The sequence below is a fragment of the Scyliorhinus torazame genome, chromosome 22, assembly GCF_047496885.1.
Source record: "Scyliorhinus torazame isolate Kashiwa2021f chromosome 22, sScyTor2.1, whole genome shotgun sequence".
Classification (NCBI taxonomy): Eukaryota; Metazoa; Chordata; class Chondrichthyes; order Carcharhiniformes; family Scyliorhinidae; genus Scyliorhinus; species Scyliorhinus torazame.
Genome location: NC_092728.1, coordinates 107,824,980 through 107,842,812, shown reverse-complemented (window position 1 = coordinate 107,842,812; position 17,833 = coordinate 107,824,980). Strand labels below are relative to the sequence as shown.

The 17,833-nt window shown below is 50.9% G+C and overlaps 2 protein-coding genes across 8 annotated transcripts in view; one reads left to right on the top strand and one right to left on the bottom strand.

Moving 5' to 3' along the window:
* Positions 1-14,165, top strand: part of inpp5e (inositol polyphosphate-5-phosphatase E) — a 61,573-nt gene extending 47,408 nt beyond the window's left edge. For all 6 annotated transcript variants that reach the window (XM_072488887.1, XM_072488881.1, XM_072488883.1 and 3 more), the window contains 4 exons: positions 5,697-5,858; positions 6,608-6,723; positions 12,152-12,288; positions 12,675-14,165. In XM_072488887.1, the coding sequence (XP_072344988.1) occupies positions 5,697-5,858; positions 6,608-6,723; positions 12,152-12,288; positions 12,675-12,804 (545 nt within the window). In that variant the 3' untranslated portion in view covers positions 12,805-14,165. The remainder of the gene's footprint in view (positions 1-5,696; positions 5,859-6,607; positions 6,724-12,151; positions 12,289-12,674) is intronic.
* Positions 14,166-14,371: 206 nt separating this feature from the next.
* The window catches only part of pmpca (peptidase, mitochondrial processing subunit alpha), a 50,220-nt gene continuing 46,758 nt past the window's right edge, over positions 14,372-17,833 (bottom strand). For both annotated transcript variants that reach the window (XM_072488888.1, XM_072488889.1), the window contains 2 exons: positions 15,741-15,885; positions 14,372-14,822 (listed from right to left, as the gene is read on the bottom strand). In XM_072488888.1, the coding sequence (XP_072344989.1) occupies positions 14,653-14,822; positions 15,741-15,885 (315 nt within the window). In that variant the 3' untranslated portion in view covers positions 14,372-14,652. The remainder of the gene's footprint in view (positions 14,823-15,740; positions 15,886-17,833) is intronic.

The window sequence follows — 17,833 nt, the reverse complement described above, 5'->3', positions numbered from 1 at the left end:
CTCAATCCCCCCCCCTCAGCCTTCTCTGCTCTAAAGAACCCCCCCCCCTCAGCCTTCTCTGCTCTAAAGAACCCCCCCCCCAGCCTTCTCTGCTGTAAACATTCCCAGCCTATCCAGTCTCTCCTTATAGCTCAGATGTTCCATCCCAGGCAACATCCTGGTGAATCTCCTCTGCACCCCCTCCAGTGCAATCACCTCCTTCCGATAGTGAGGTGACCAGAACTGTACACAGTACTCCAGCTGTGATCTAACCAACGTTCTGTACAGCTCCATCATAACCGCCATCACTGAGAAAGACAAGTGTCCCATGTCCCTTCTTAACTGTGATAATCACCCGCTCTGCTGCCTTCAGGGATCTGTGAACAAGTTCCCCAAGATCCATCTGTTCCTCGCAGCTTCCTAGTGTCCTGCCGTTCATTACATCCTCCCTCGTCCTGTTTCTTCTTCCAAAGTGCATCACCTCGCACTTATCAGGGTTAAATACCAGCTTCCACTGCTCTGCCCATCTGACTAACTACCCTACCAATCTTGGTATCATCTGCAAACATACTTATCATTCTCCCCACATTCTCATCTATATCATTTATATATATATATAACAATCACTAAGACAGCGAGCACTGATCCCTGTGGTACACCGCTGGACACCGGCCTCCGGTGTAACAAACAGCCTCTCCCACTACCCTCTGTGTCCTGTTACTCAGCCAGTTTCTGATCCATCTCGACAAGCTTCCTTGAATTCTGTGTGCTTCAACCGTCTCAATCAGTCTCCCATGTGGTACCTTGTCAAAGGCTTTACTAAAATCCATATAAACTACATCAACTGCACTTCCTTCATCTACACACTCGGTCACTTCATCAAAACAATTCTATCAAATCTGTTAGGCATGACCTCCCTCTGACAAAGCTATGCTTTTTCTTAAATTTAGAGTACCCAATTCTTTTTTCCAATTAAGGGGCAATTTAGTGTGGCCAATCCACCTACCCTGCACATCTTTGGGTTGTGGGGGTGAGACCCACACAGACACGGGGAGAATGTGCAAACTCCACACGGACAGTGACCCGGGGCCGGGATCAAACCTGGGTCCTCGATGCCGGGAGGCAGATGACAAAGCCATGCTGACTATCCCTTAATGCCTTCAAGTAGAAATTAATTCTCTCCTTCAGAACTTTCTCCAATAGTTTCCTACCACTGACGTGAGACTCACCGGTCTGTAATTCCCTGGTTTATCTCGATCGCCCTTCTTGAAAAGTGGAACAACATTCGCCACCCTCCAGTCCTCTGGCACTCCCCCCGTGGCCAGAGTGAAATTAAAAACTTGCACCAGAGCCCCTGCAATTTCCTGCCTCCTACGGCAGCCTGCAATGAAATTCATCCGGGCCCGAGGATTGTCTATTTTTAAACCTGTTAAAACCTCCAATAACTCGTCACTTCCTATGTCAATCTGCTCAAGGTCTCGACAGTCCCATTTCCTGAATTCTGTCCTTCTCCTGAGTGAAGACCGATGAGAAGTATTCATTTAACACTGTAGCAATGTCCAGCAGCTTCACAACAGATTTCCCCCGTTGTCTCGGTGGTGGACGGTGGGCAGAACCTGTACATCTTTGAGGAAGAATTAAACGTCACACCTTTCATGGTCCACGTAGTAGTTTTAAAAGTGCAGTCACTACTATAATGCAGGAAACTGCAGCAGTCTGTGCTCAGCAAGATCCCGCAAGCCGCAAAATGTGGTGAGCATAAAAAGCAAGAGGGTAGCCAGGGAAAGGGTTGGCCCACTGAAGGATAGGCAAGGAAATCTATGTGTGGAGCCAGAGGAAATAGGCGAGGTACTAAATGAATACTTTGCATCAGTATTCACCAAAGAGAAGGAATTGGTAGATGTTGAGTCTGGAGAAGGGTGTGTAGATAGCCTGGGTCACATTGAGATCCAAAAAGACGAGGTGTTGGGCGTCTTAAAAAATATTAAGGTAGATAAGTCCCCAGGGCCTGATGGAATCTACCCCAGAATACTGAAGGAGGCTGGGGAGGAAATTGCTGAGGCCTTGACAGAAATCTTTGGATCCTCACTGTCTTCAGGTGATGTCCCGGAGGACTGGAGAATAGCCAATGTTGTTCCTCTGTTTAAGAAGGGTAGCAAGGATAATCCAGGGAACAAAGGCCGGTGAGCCTTACTTCAGTGGTAGGGAAATTACTGGAGAGAATTCTTCGAGACAGGATCTACTCCCATTTGGAAGCAAATGGACGTATTAGTGAGAGGCAGCATGGTTTTGTGAAGGGGAGGTCGTGTCTCACTAACTTGATAGAGTTTTTCGAGGAGGTCGCAAAGATGATTGATGCAGGTAGGGCAGTGGATGTTGTCTATATGGACTTCAGTAAGGCCTTTGACAAGGTCCCTCATGGTAGACTAGTACAAAAGGTGAAGTCACACGGGATCAGGGGTGAGCTGGCAAGGTGGATACAGAACTGGCTAGGTCATAGAAGGCAGAGAGTAGCAATGGAAGGATGCTTTTCTAATTGGAGGGCTGTGACCAGTGGTGTTCCGCAGGGATCAGTGCTGGGACCTTTGCTGTTTGTAGTATATATAAATGATTTGTAGGAAAATGTAACTGGTCTGATTAGTAAGTTTGCAGACCACACAAAGGTTAGTGGAATTGCGGATAGCAATGAGGACTGTCAGAGGATACAGCAGGATTTAGATTGTTTGGAGACTTGGGCGGAGAGATGGCAGATGGAGTTTAATCCGGACAAATGTGAGGTAATGCATTTTGGAAGGTCTAATGCAGGTTGGGAATATACAGTGAATGGTAGAACCCTCAAGAGTATTGAAAGTCAGAGAGATCTAGGTGTACAGGTCCACAGGTCACTGAAAGGGGCAACACAGGTGGAGAAGGAAGTCAAGAAGGCATACGGCATGCTTGCCTTCATTGGCCGGGGCATTGAGTATAAGAATTGGCAAGTCATGTTGCAGCTGTATAGAACCTTAGTTAGGCCACACTTGGAGTATAGTGTTCAATTCTGGTCGCCACACTACCAGAAGGATGTGGAGGCTTTGGAGAGGGTGCAGAAGAGCTTTACCAGAATGTTGCCTTGTATGGAGGGCATTAGCTATGAGGAGCGGTTGAATAAACTCAGTTTGTTCTCACTGGAACGACAGAGGTTGAGGGGCGACCTGATAGAGGTGTACAAAATTATGAGGGGCATAGACAGAGTGGATAGTCAGAGGCTTTTCCCCAGGGTAGAGGGATCAATTACTAGGGGGCATAGGTTTAAGGTGAGAGGGGCAAGGTTTAGAGTCGATGTACGAGGCAAGTTTTTTACACAGAGGGTAGTGGGTACCTGGAACTCGCTACCGGAGGAGGTGGTGGAAGCAGGGATGATAGTGACATTTAAGGGGCATCTTGACAAATACATGAATAGGATGGGAATAGAGGGATACGGACCCAGGAAGTGCAGAAGATTGTAGTTTAGTCGGGCAGCATGGTCGGCACGGGCTTGGAGGGCCGAAGGGCCTGTTCCTGTGCTGTACTTTTCTTTGTTCTTTGTTCTAACAACCAAAATAATGACTGCTGTTGGTTGCTGCAGGAATGTTGGAACAACAGAGAACTCACTGGTTTTCCAGGAAAAGTGGTTGTGGAATATTCACATCCACCCGAGGGGCAGATGGGGTTTTGGTTTAATGTCGTGTTTGAACGATATGAATGGAGAATGCTGTTGGTGTTTCACTGGAGTATGTGTGTGGCTCTGGGGCACTCCACAGCGGACTGTACCCCAGCAGACCACTGCTTCCTGGCAGACTTTACCCCAGCAAGCCACTGCTTCATGGCAGACTCTACCCCAGCAGACCACTGCTTCCTGGCAGACTCTACCCCAGCAAGCCACTGCTTCCTGGCAGACTCTACCCCAGCAGGCCACTGCTTCCTGGCAGACTTTACCCCAGCAGGCCACTGCTTCCTGGCAGACTCTACCCCAGCAGGCCACTGCTTCATGGCAGACTTTACCCCAGCAGGCCACTGCTTCCTGGCAGGCTCTACCCCAGCAGGCCACTGCTTCATGGCAGACTCTACCCCAGCAGGCCACTGCTTCATGGCAGGCTCTACCCCAGCAAGCCACTGCTTCATGGCAGACTCTACCCCAGCAGGCCACTGCTTCATGGCAGACTCTACCCCAGCAAGCCACTGCTTCATGGCAGACTCTACCCCAGCAAGCCACTGCTTCATGGCAGGCTCTACCCCAGCAAGCCACTGCTTCATGGCAGACTCTACCCCAGCAGGCCACTGCTTCATGGCAGACTCTACCCCAGCAAGCCACTGCTTCATGGCAGACTCTACCCCAGCAAGCCACTGCTTCATGGCAGACTTTACCCCAGCAAGCCACTGCTTCCTGGCAGACTCTACCCCAGCAGGCCACTGCTTCATGGCAGACTCTACCCCAGCAAGCCACTGCTTCATGGCAGACTCTACCCCAGCAAGCCACTGCTTCATGGCAGACTCTACCCCAGCAAGCCACTGCTTCCTGGCAGACTCTACCCCAGCAAGCCACTGCTTCCTGGCAGACTCTACCCCAGCAAGCCACTGCTTCATGGCAGACTCTACCCCAGCAAGCCACTGCTTCCTGGCAGACTTTACCCCAGCAAGCCACTGCTTCCTGGCAGACTCTACCCCAGCAAGCCACTGCTTCCTGGCAGACTTTACCCCAGCAAGCCACTGCTTCCTGGCAGACTCTACCCCAGCAGGCCACTGCTTCATGGCAGACTTTACCCCAGCAAGCCACTGCTTCCTGGCAGACTCTACCCCAGCAGGCCACTGCTTCCTGGCAGACTTTACCCCAGCAGGCCACTGCTTCATGGCAGACTTTACCCCAGCAGGCCACTGCTTCCTGGCAGACTCTACCCCAGCAAGCCACTGCTTCCTGGCAGACTCTACCCCAGCAAGCCACTGCTTCATGGCAGACTCTACCCCAGCAAGCCACTGCTTCATGGCAGACTCTACCCCAGCAGGCCACTGCTTCCTGGCAGGCTCTACCCCAGCAGGCCACTGCTTCCTGGCAGACTGTACCCCAGCAAGCCACTGCTTCATGGCAGACTTTACCCCAGCAGGCCACTGCTTCATGGCAGGCTCTACCCCAGCAGGCCACTGCTTCATGGCAGGCTCTACCCCAGCAGGCCACTGCTTCATGGCAGACTCTACCCCAGCAAGCCACTGCTTCATGGCAGACTCTACCCCAGCAGGCCACTGCTTCATGGCAGACTCTACCCCAGCAAGCCACTGCTTCATGGCAGACTCTACCCCAGCAGGCCACTGCTTCATGGCAGACTCTACCCCAGCAAGCCACTGCTTCATGGCAGACTCTACCCCAGCAGGCCACTGCTTCATGGCAGGCTCTACCCCAGCAAGCCACTGCTTCATGGCAGACTCTACCCCAGCAAGCCACTGCTTCATGGCAGACTCTACCCCAGCAAGCCACTGCTTCCTGGCAGACTCTACCCCAGCAAGCCACTGCTTCATGGCAGACTCTACCCCAGCAAGCCACTGCTTCATGGCAGACTCTACCCCAGCAGGCCACTGCTTCATGGCAGACTTTACCGCAGCAAGTCTTTTCTCAATGGTGGAGTCTACCCCAGAAATTCTCTGCTCCATGGACATGCAGGGTGGGAGGGGATAAAATTGGATATTTTTCTGATGTGTGTTTCCTGCAGATGACGTGACGACTCGATTTGATGAAGTTTTCTGGTTTGGTGATTTTAACTTCCGGCTGGATGTGAAGCGAGCAGTGATTGATGAGCTTCTGGACAGCACTGCTGGAGACAGTCTCCGCTCCATTCTGCATTATGATGAGTTAACCAAGAAACTACAGGAGGGTAGGAATGAGTGCGAATCTCCCACCAGGGCGGGGGAGTGGGGCGCGAACCAGCCTCACAAAAAGGGACCCCACGCACACTGACTCTCACTGGGGTACGGGTTCCACACACACTGACTCTCACTGGGGTCCGGGTTCCCCACACACTGACTCTCACTGGGGTACAGGTCCCACACACACTGACTCTCACTGGGGTACGGGTCCCACACACACTGACTCTCACTGGGGTACGGGTCCCACACACACTGACTCTCACTGGGGTACGGGTCCCACACACACTGACTCTCACTGGGGTACGGGTCCCACACACACTGACTCTCACTGGGGTACGGGTCCCACACACACTGACTCTCACTGGGGTACGGGTCCCACACACACTGACTCTCACTGGGGTACGGGTCCCACACACACTGACTCTCACTGGGGTACGGGTCCCACACACACTGACTCTCACTGGGGTACGGGTCCCACACACACTGACTCTCACTGGGGTACGGGTCCCACACACACTGACTCTCACTGGGGTACGGGTCCCACACACACTGACTCTCACTGGGGTACGGGTCCCACACACACTGACTCTCACTGGGGTACGGGTTCCAGGGTAACCAGCACTCTCCAGTATCTCGGTTGTCCTTTATGTGTGCGATGAGACAATGGCGTTGACAGCTACAGATCCCATTGTTGCTTATACACTGTCCAACTTGTTAAACCTTTCCGCAGCTCACTGGTTTTGCCTCTGTTCCTCAGGGTCCATTTTTAAAGGGTTCAAAGAAGCTGAAATAAGTTTTCTCCCAACCTACAAGTTTGACATTGGCTGCGATGTTTACGATAGCAGTGCCAAAAAAAGGACTCCGTCGTACACGGTAAAGAAATGACATTGTTTGATCCTGCCGGGGTACCGCGCACAGTCTTACTCCAGCCGCCTCTTCCCCAATCCATCTTCCTTTCTCCAGAATCCTCCACGGTTTACTAATCCAGCGACGATCTGCGCAAGTGGCTGGATTAGCTGGGATCGTTTTCAGAGCAAAGAGGAGGAAGTTTACTGATCAAAATTAGGAATATATTTTTCCGAGTGTAAATGAGGAATAACTGTTAGGAGGGAGCAGAGGGACACGGATTGAAGGTAATTGACAAACAAACCAGCAAAAAATTGCATTTAAGCAGAGATTGGTTGTGATCTGGGAGGCGCTGACTGGAAAGGCAATGGAAGCAGATTCAGTCAGAACTTTCAAAAGGAAATTGAATAAATTCTGAGAAAGGAGACATTCACAGGACTGTAAGGGAAGGAGCAGAGGGCTGGAGTGGGACTAATTGGGTTGCTCTTTCACTGAGTGGGAGAGAGCAGGACAATAGAGTTGAAGCATCTTCAACAAGCTCAGAACATTTGAAATGTGGCGAGTTACAGGAAAGGCAGCAGTCTACTCCCAGCAAGGTTTCTCAAACAGTAACCAGGTCAATTGTTTGTGTGATGTTGGTGCAGACACAAATTTTTGTGAGGGCCACGAAGAATCCAGCACGAGTTTTAAGGATACAAAGTAATAACATTTATTCACAATAACATATATACATAACGATAGCAGTAACTTCCCTTGCTACATACGCCTTCCTGCTGGTTCCTGAACTGGCCAGCTTTATTTATACTAGGAGTTTACTAATGGTTTCTCCACCCCCCTCATTGGGGATAGTCATTAGTCCCCAGCCAATGGTAAGTAGGCAGGTTATAACATCCCTCCCCCCCAAAGTCCAAGGAATCCACCGAAGACCCTGGCGAAGGAGGCGTCGGACTCGTTTGGCCGCAGGCCAGACACCATTTGCACGCGGCGCTGGATCAGGCTGCGTGTAACGAGACGGAGACCGGCGCTTCCGTGATGAACGGCGCAACGGTTGTACATCCACGGCCCGTGGACCCGAGGATTCCCCCTCTGATGCATCCTGTGTCTCCATCTCAGAGTCAGAGTCTGCTGCCTCCGTCATGTCAGCGTCTCTATCTCCATTCGGTTCCGTAACGAACTTCAAGTGAGGCACCAGTGGAAGATTATGAGGACTACCTTCCCTTGTCTCTGGTCTCGGTGGCTGTAGAAATGAGCTCCGGGGCGGGGAATCTTTTGAGGGGATAGTCTTCTGGACCGAGCGTGGTCTACATGTTTTCGCTGGAGACGACCCTAGGCTTGCACCTGGTAAGATATAGGGCCCGTTTGGCAAAAGATTACACCAGGAACCCATTGGGCACCACCAGCAAAATTCCGAACAAATACTGGGTCACCGGGCGCAAACTGCCGAATCGGCCGATGCCGAGAAAATCCCTGTCCCTGCCGTTCTTGTGTGCGGCGTACTTTTGCGCCAATTTCCGGGAAAACCATAGTAAGGCGGGTGCGAAGTCTCCGACCCATTAGGAGTTCTGCGGGAGCTACCCCAGTCACTGCATGGGGGGTGGTCCTGTACGTAAACAAAAAGCGAGCCAGTCTCGTGTCCATTGATCCGGATCCGGAAGACTGCTTCTTTAGGCCTCTTTTGAATGTCTGCACTCCACCAACCCATTTGAAGCCGTGTGGTAAGGGGCAGTGCGGATATGGCGGATGCCGTTCATTTTCGTGAACCTCGCAAATTCCTCACTCGTGAATGGAGTGCCGTTATCCGTGACCAGCACCTCGGGGAGGCAATGCGTACGAAACGATAGACGCATCTTTTCAATTGTTGCACAGGACGTTGTCCCCTGCATCTTATGCACCTCTAGCCATTTAGACTGGGCATCAATTAGTAGAAGGAACATGGATCCTTGAAAAGGGCCTGCGAAATCTGCATGCAAGCGTGCCCAAGGCCGCCCTGGCCATTCCCAGTGATGTAGGGGCGCGGCCGGAGGAAGCTTCTGATGCTCCTGGCGAATGGAGCAGTTTTGGGCCACCTGACATAACTCCGGGCCAACATTTTCATTTTGGTCACGCCTGGATGCCCATTGTGCAAGTCTGTTAGTATCAGCTCCTGGCCTTTTTCCGGGACAATCACACGCGTCCCCCACAAGAGGATGCCGTCTTCCACGCTGAATTCTGACAGCTTGGAGGAAATTGCCCGCAACTCGCCTGGGAGCTGTCTATGCTGCCCACCATACAGGACTATGTGCCGAACCTTTGACAGGACTGGCTCCGTCTGGGTCCACTCACGGATCTGTGATGCCGTGACAGGCAAGGTGTCCATAAAATTTAGGGTTGCAACCACCTCACCGGTCGTGGGGGTCGACATGGGGCCGGTCGATAAAGGCAATCGGCTCAGTGCGTCGGCATTTGCTATCTGCGTACCTGGTTTGTGCTCCAGAGAATACTCTTATGCAGCAAGCAACAAAGCCCAGCGCTGGATCCGTGCGGAAGCAATGGGCAGTATTGGCTTATCCTCTCTGAAAAGTCCCAGCAGAGGCTTATGATCAGTCACGATAGTGAAATGGCGGCCATACACGTACTGGTGGAAGCGTTTCACTGCAAAAACCACTGCCAGGCCCTCCTTCTCAATCTGCGCGTACTTTTTCGCCACTGCAGTCAATGTGCGGGAGGCAAAAGCTATCGGTCGCTCGGCCCCGTTCTCCATCTTGTGGGACAGGACGGCCCCAATACCATACGGGGATGCATCACGTGACGAGCAAAGGCTTTCCAGGATCATAGTGGGTTAGTAACCCAGACGACGACAATTGTTGCTTTACCCGCCGGAAAGCGGTTTCTTGCGGCTGACCCCAAACCCAGGTGTGTTTTTTCTTTAGCAGCAGGTGTAAGGGGGCCAGCGTAGTTGCCAGATTGGGGAGGAACTTCCCGTAATAGTTTACGAGACCGAGAAAAGAACGAAGATGCGAAGTGTCAGTCGGGGCGGGGGCATGTTGAATTGCACGCACCTTCTCTGCGACGGGGTGCAGACCTTCGCAGTCCACCCGATAACCTGGGTAGACTACTTCCTTTGCCTGAAATACGCACTTTGTGCGACGTAAACGGACTCCAGCCTCCAGATTTTACAAATGTTCCTGCTCCGACGTCCCTGTAATCAAAACGTCATCTCGGTAGACAGCCACACGTGGTAAACCTCTCAAAATGCCCTCCATAACACGTTGAAAAATTGTGCAGGCAGAGGATACTCCAAAGGGCAACCGTGTATATTCATACAGGCCCCGGTGTGTGTTAATTGTTACATATGGTCGGGAGGCAGGGTCCAGCTCCAACTGCAGGTAGGCGTGACTCATATCTAATTTTGTGAACGAGAGTCCACCTGCAGGTTTCGCGTAGAGATCCTCTATGCGAGGCATTGGATATCGGTCGATTCGGGAAATCGTATTCACGAAGTTTAGAGTCGCCACACAAGCGAACTGTGGCATCTGGCTTCATTACAGGTACAATTGGTGCTGCCCAGTCAGCAAAACGGACGGGCCTGATAATACCCAAACTCTCCAAATGAGTGAGCTCCCCTTCTACCTTCTCGAGCAAGGCGTAAGGCACTGGGCGCGCCCGGAAATAGCGTGGCTCCTGGTTCGACTTGGATACGGGCTACGGCCCCTTTTATTTTCCCCAAACCAGGCTGGAATACATCTGGGTATCGTCCTAGCACCTCAGTCAACCCTTCAAAAACTGTTTGGAGGATGTGCTGCCATTGCAACCGCAAATGGCGCAACCAGTCCCGACCCAACAGGCTGGGCCAATGGCTGCGCACCACGATAAGTGGGAAACGCCCCTCCTGGCGTCAATAAACAACAGGGGTCATTGTAGTTCCTGCAATGTCCAGTGGTTCCCCCATGTAGGTGGCCAACCTGGCCTGTGAGTCAGTTAATGTAAGGGTCTGTATACCCTGCTTGATGCGGTCGAATGTCCTCTGGGCGATCACGGAGACCGCTGCGCCAGTATCCAACTCCATCTCAAGCGGGTGGCCATTGACCCGTACTGTCACCTTAATGGAGGCCACACGGGGAGCTGCCACACAATGCAGTCTGACACGGACATGGCTCCTCATCCATTGGCTCTGGAGAAGGCTCCCTTCGGGGAGGAATGTCCGACGGCCACTGGCGTCGGTCCGGACGTTGCCTCGCCCAAGGTACCGCAGGAGTGCGGGGGGACGTTTTCGGACGGAAGGGGTTGCGCCCCAAGGCATACACTTCCATTCCCTGTAGCTCCTGTACTCCTCGTTCTGCGCTCTCTCGGGACAATACTATTTGAATGGCCTGTTGAAAAGTCAATGTTGGCTCCGCTAACAACTTTCTCTGGGTGGCCGCATTGTTAATACCGCAAACCAAACGGTCGCGTAACATTTCTGACAAGGTCTCACCATAGTCACAGTATTCCGCAATCCTGCGTAGCCTGGATAGAAAATCGGCAAGGCATTCTCCAGGGGTCCTCTCAGCGGTATTAAACCGGTAACGCTGGACTATCGTGGACGGGGTTGAGTTAAAGTGTTGCCCCACTATATTCACAAGTTCATCAAACGTTTTGGTGTCCGGCGCAGCTGGGTACGTAAGTCTCCTAATCACCCCAAATGTACGCGGGCCGCAGGCGGTGAGCAATATGACCACCTGGCGCTCGTTTTCGGTGATATTGTTTGCCCGGAAATAGTAACGCATCCGTTGTGTGTACTGGTTCCAGCTTTCCAGCGCAGCATCAAAAACATCCAAACGTCCGTACAGAGGCATGGTATAATAGAAAACAACTTCCAACCTGTATCCAACAAAAATCCAGGGAGGTGGCTTCAGCAGTGTAGACAGCTATTCACTTTTACCTTCGTCGCCAGTTTTGTGAGGGCCACGAAGAATCCAGCACGAGTTTTAAGGATACAAAGTAATAACATTTATTTACAATAACATATATACATAACGGTAGTAGTAACTTCCCTTGCTACATACTCCTTCCTGCTGGTTCCTGAACTGGCCAGCTTTATTTATACTAGGAGTTTACTAATCGTTTCTCCCCCCCCCTCATTGGGGAAGCTCATACTCCCCAGCCAATGGTAAGTAGGCAGGTTATAACACAAAGGAGGGAAGATTCTGCTGTTCTTGTTCCAGTAGCTCTGTGGGAACTTTAACATCCAACCCCGAGGGGCTTTGCTTTAATGGCACATTTGAAAAGCTGCATCTCCAATAGTTCAGCACTTGCTTGGTGTCACACTGGGAGTGGCAGCCTGGATCATGGGCTGAAGCCCCAGGAGTGAATCTAGAATGTCCTGACTTGAGAGGCACGACTGCTCCTCCCTCACTGAGCCACGCGTTCTGTGCTTTGATGTCGTTTCTGTAGAAAGCATGTAACACACCAACCACTTGCCCATCTTATCCTGTAGGACCGCATTATATACAAGAGCCGGCAGAAAGGTGACATCTTCGTGCTCAAGTATGGCAGCTGCACTTCGATCAAAACCTCAGATCACAGGCCGGTGTACGGCTACTTTCAAGTCAGGCTCCGACCCGGAAGAGATAAGTAAGTACTCGCTTTCTCAGAATTCACTCCACTTTCTCTGCCCTATCCTGCTGTTGATAGCACACTGTGGCATTCCACTGCGCTGCACTCACGTGCACACACTTTTGAGCATCCAGGCAATTGGACAAGAGAGGGCTTCCCAAGGCAATGCTGAGATCGTGGTTCTGTTCAGTGTCCGGTGTCTCAATCAGTAAAGACCACGAACAGAAGCTCAGACTGAAGAACACAGGGAGCATCCAGGTTGTCAGCCAGGAACCACCCTAACTGCAGGCTGCAAGAATTAAATAGGCATTGGATTTTGAGGAATGTGAGTTAAATAGAACTGGACAGCCGGGGGGAGAAAGTGTGTTTGCGTATTACATTTCTGTCTCTTTTTGCTCCGTCAGCATCCCATTGTGTGCCGGCCAGTTTTACAGAGATATCTACAAAGAGGGAATAAAACGACGGTTCCTGAGAGAGCAGAAGAGAAGAGCTTTCTGGAACCAGAGGAACAGTATGGTCTGCAGCGTGTCCTGATTCAACTCCGAGATAAACGGGGAGCTTCCTTAATCTGCCCGATCCCTGCAGCAGTGGACCGGACACAGACTGCACAGAGGGTGCTGATCACAGGTCTAGCCCTCATACAGGAGCGAGGCTCCTGGCTCAGTCGCAGGTACCTGCCAAGGTGTTTTTACAGGAACTGAAGGAAAACAAGGGTTCCGTGTAACCCACTTATAAAGAGCAACAGTGCGCACAATAATCCACTATTATTGTAGTTTTTTGCGGCAGTCAGTATTTAGACGACATTGAAAATGACTGTTCCATTTTTACAAAACATGCTTGGACCTTTAAGAAAATTACTTAAAAATATATTTCCTCCCCGTCCCACACAACCATTCTTCAAATGTGAGCCTTGACGAGGAGTGTCAGCAGGGCATTGAACTCGGTGGGTCATCTTAGTCAGATGCTGGGCTCGCTCAACATTCACACAGTTGCCAGCCAGCCATTGTCACCAGATCACGAGCAGCAGCAGAACTTCTGCTGACTCCGAGACGGTAATGCCACATTGTTAGTACCCTGTGTGTTATCACTGGCATTAGAAGCTGTCACTTTCAGCTCTGCGGTGGAGTGAGCTGGGCACATTGCTGAGGCTCCAGAAAGGATTGTATGAAAATTGGCATTCCTACGAAATCTTGTAATTAACTGACAGTATTCATTAACACTTTAGAAAATTGAGGCCAAATTAATTATTGCGCACACATCTCAAATGCTTGAGATTTCAACCAACTTTATTTTTTATTTGTAAGTAGAATTGTTAAATGATATTGCGACTGTTAGTGACTAAGTGGTCATTTGAATCTGAAAGAACTGTGATCCTCTCCTACTACAGCGAGTAAATCACAGACTGAATAAAGGCAACTGCGGAACGTGAATTCCAGCCCATCGGGTACAGGGAGACCTGTCTGTATCTCGGGGCAAAGCCCAGGGACATGCATCTTCCCCATTCCCCCGTGATCCTGTCATTCACTAGTGTTGGGTCATTGATTTCGCAACTGCGGAGCTCCACCCGACCAATCACCCGTCCTGGATGGGGAATTTGGCCCCCCCCAGTTGGTACATGAAGGGAGAGGCTTCATTCGATCGGCGTGTAACAGTCAGTGTTGTATCCAACAGCCAAATCTACTCGGGGAGGGGGGGGGTCTGAATTATCACCCCCGCTCCGGACAGGATTGGTCAGGTTTCCCACAGGGTTTGGATTATAATTCACACTGAACCCTCTTCATAGGAGGGACTCGTACTGGGATTTCTGTAACATCCAAACTCATGGTTTATATATAATACTGATTTTTTATTTTGATTTCACTGACTTTTTATGAGAAATAAATAATTTTTAAGGACTCGATGTTTGTCAGCAGTAACCTTTGCAGCCCACTCAACGTGTTTGATCTCAGTTACAACACTCCGTCTGTACAAGGCAAGAATGTCTGCCTCTGCAAACTGCAATAACATCTCACATTTAACTCCGAGGAAAATCCAGGCCGGGCACACTCCTGTCAGGAGACAAATCCCAGGAGGGAGATAAAAACTAAAAGCGAGGCGTTAGTACAACTCTAAAATTTATATAACCAGACATTACAGATTTGTGCACTGACCCAGAACGATCACAGTCCAGGAGCAGGTGAACTGTAGCAGCATTGCAAATCATTTCGAAGCAGTTTCATCCCTCCACGTTTATATGAAGTAAATCAGACCGTGTCAGTCCCACACCCCATCCCGGTCTATTTACACACAATTACATCTCCACTAGACAAACAGCTACAAAACACCAGGAACTGGACGTGTAGCGTTTCTGTTCTTCAGTCAGGGAAGGGGAGCGAGTACTGCTCACCGGAACAGCCTGTAAATCCGGGGCAGGCGGCCATCCTTGCTGGTCAGCGCCTGCTGGATGTGCTCATACGTCGGCAAATCACTGAGGTCTCCCAGTGCGGCCACAGCCGGCTTGCTGCGTAACATTTTCGCCGTGACTCTCTTGATATCGTCTGCGGTTACCCCCCCTGCAATCACAATGGGTCACTGTTAGCTTAGTGTGTTGTCTTTTTCCAGGTTGAGCTGCATGTGTGCTGGGCATTGTAGCTTTTCCTTCCACGTGGTCCCAATTAAGATGGAAACTGTGGCCAGTTAGGTAGGGCTCCTTCCCCAGTAACAGAGGAGCTTAACTAGGTCAGGTTCACTCCGAGAAAGCTCTGAGGAAGGATGTCAAGTTCTCAGAGGGGAGGAGGAGATTTACTGGAGCGTTCCAGGGAAGAGAAACTACAGTTAATGTGGAGAGACCAGAGAAGCTGAGATTGTTTTCCTGAGAGCAGAGAAGGTGAAGAGATTTACTGACGGGTGTTCAAAATTATGAGGGAATTGAATAGAGCAAATAATAAGAAACTGTTTTGCATGGCAGGAGGCTCAGTAACGAGAAGGACGCAGATTAAAAGTGACTGGCAGGGCAGCACGATGGCACAGTGGTTAGCACTGCTGCCTCACGGCACCAAAGACCCGGGTCACTGGCCGTGTGGAGTTGCACGCTCTCCCCGTGTTTGCGTAGGTCTCACCCCACAACCCAAAGGTGTGCAGGGTAGGTGGACTGGCCACGCTAAATTGCCCCTTAATTGGAAAAAAAGAATTGGGGACTCAATTTACTTTTTTAAAAAGTGACGGGCAGAGGAAGCAGATGAGGAGAGCTGTTTTATCCAGTGAGTTACTGTGATGGGGATTGCACTGCCTGGAGGAAGCAGATTCAAGGAGAAAGATGGCAGGGCTTAGAGGAAACAGGCAAAGGAGTGAGACTAACTGGATAGCTCTTGTCAAAGAGGGGCTGAATGGACTCCTGTGCTACAGGATTGTATGAGAATGTGTTACAAGCAGTAAAAGACTGAATGATGAATGTGCAGACAGACTCTAGTTCCTCAATAACTCCTTCTCACCAATCATTGTGCAGAGCTCCTGTGGGAGTTTGCGAGTTCCAGTTGCCAGCACCTGCCGTCCCACATCCTCAAATATAACTGGCCGAGACTCCAGGTTCATCATCAGCATCGACTTCAGCTGCGTCTTTGCTCGTTCCAGCTCCATCTGAGAATATAACAGCATTGGCCTCCGTATCCCTCAATAACACCAATCTTCCACTCCCCATCAAACACTCTCAGGGCAGGTACAGCACGGGGTTAGATACAGAGTAAAGCTCCCTCTACACTGTCCCCATCAAACAATCCCAGGACAGGTACAGCACGGGGTTAGATACAGAGTAAAGCTCTCTCTACACTGTCCCCATCAAACACTCCCAGGACAGGTACAGCACGGGGTTAGATACAGAGTAAAGCTCCCTCTACACTGTCCCCATCAAACACTCCCAGGACAGGCACAGCACGGGGTTAGATACAGAGTAAAGCTCCCATTACACTGTCCCCATCAAACACTCCCAGGACAGGTACAACACGGGGTTAGATACAGAGTAAAGCTCCCTCTACACTTTCCCCATCAAACAGTCCCAGGACAGTTACAGCACGGGGTTAGATTCGGAGTAAAGCTCCCTCTACACTGTCCCCATCAAACACTCCCAGGACAGGTACAGCACGGGGTTAGATACAGAGTAAAGCTCCCTCCACACTGTCCCCATCAAACACTCCCAGGACAGGTACAGCACAGGGTTAGATACAGAGTAAAGCTCCCTCTACACTGTCCCCATCAAACACTCCCAGGACAGGTACAGCACGGGGTTAGATACAGAGTAAAGCTCCCTCGACACTGTCCCCATCAAACACTCCCAGGACAGATACAGCACGGAGTTAGATACAGAGTAAAGCTCCCTCTACACTTTCCCCATCAAACAGTCCCAGGACAGTTACAGCACGGGGTTAGATTCGGAGTAAAGCTCCCTCTACACTGTCCCCATCAAACACTCCCAGGACAGGTACAGCACAGGGTTAGATACAGAGCAAAGCTCCCTCTCCACTGTCCCCATCAAACACTCCCAGGACAGGTACAGCACGGGGTTAGATACAGAGTAAAGCTCCCTCTACACTGTCCCCATCAAACACTCTCAGGACAGGAACAGCACGAGGTTAGATACAGAGTAACGCTCCCTCTACACTGTCCCATCAAACACTCCCAGGACAGGTACAGCACGGGGTTAGATAGAGAGTAAAGCTCCCTCTACACTGTCCCCATCAAACACTCCCAGGACAGGTACAGCACGGGGTTAGATACAGAGTAAAGCTCCCTCTACACTGTCCCCATCAAACACTCCCAGGACAGATACAGCACGGGGTTAGATACAGAGTAAAGCTCGCTCTTCACTGTCCCCATCAAACACTCCCAGGACAGATGCAGCACAGAGTAAAGCTCCCTCTACACTGTCCCCATCAAACACTCCCAGGACAGGTACAGCACGGGGGTTGGTTACAGAGTAAAGCTCCCTCCTCTCCACTGTCCCCATCAAACACTCCCAGGACAGGTACACCATGGGGTTAGATACAGAGTAAAGCTCTCTCTACACTGTCCCCAACAAACACTCCCAGGACAGGTACAGCACGGCGTTAAATACAGAGTAAAGATTCCTCGACACTGTCCCCATCAAACACTCCCAGGACAGGTACAGCACGGGGTTAGATACAGAGTAAAGCTCCCTCTACACTGTCCCCATCAAACACTCCCAGGACAGGTACAGCACGGGGTTAGATACAGAGTAAAGCTCCCTCTACACTGTCCCCATCAAACACTCCCAGGACAGGTACAGCACGGGGTTAGATACAGAGTAAAGCTCCCTCTATACTGTCCCCATCAAACACTCCCAGGACAGGTACAGCACGGGGTTAGATACAGAGTAAAGCTCCCTCTACACTGTCCCCATCAAACACTCCCAGGGCAGGTACAGCACGGGGTTAGATACAGAGTAAAGCTCCCTCTACACTTTCCCCATCAAACACTCCCAGGACAGGGACAGCACGGGGTTAGATACAGAGTAAACTCCCTCTACACTGTCCCCATCAAACACTCCCAGGACAGATACAGCACGGGGTTA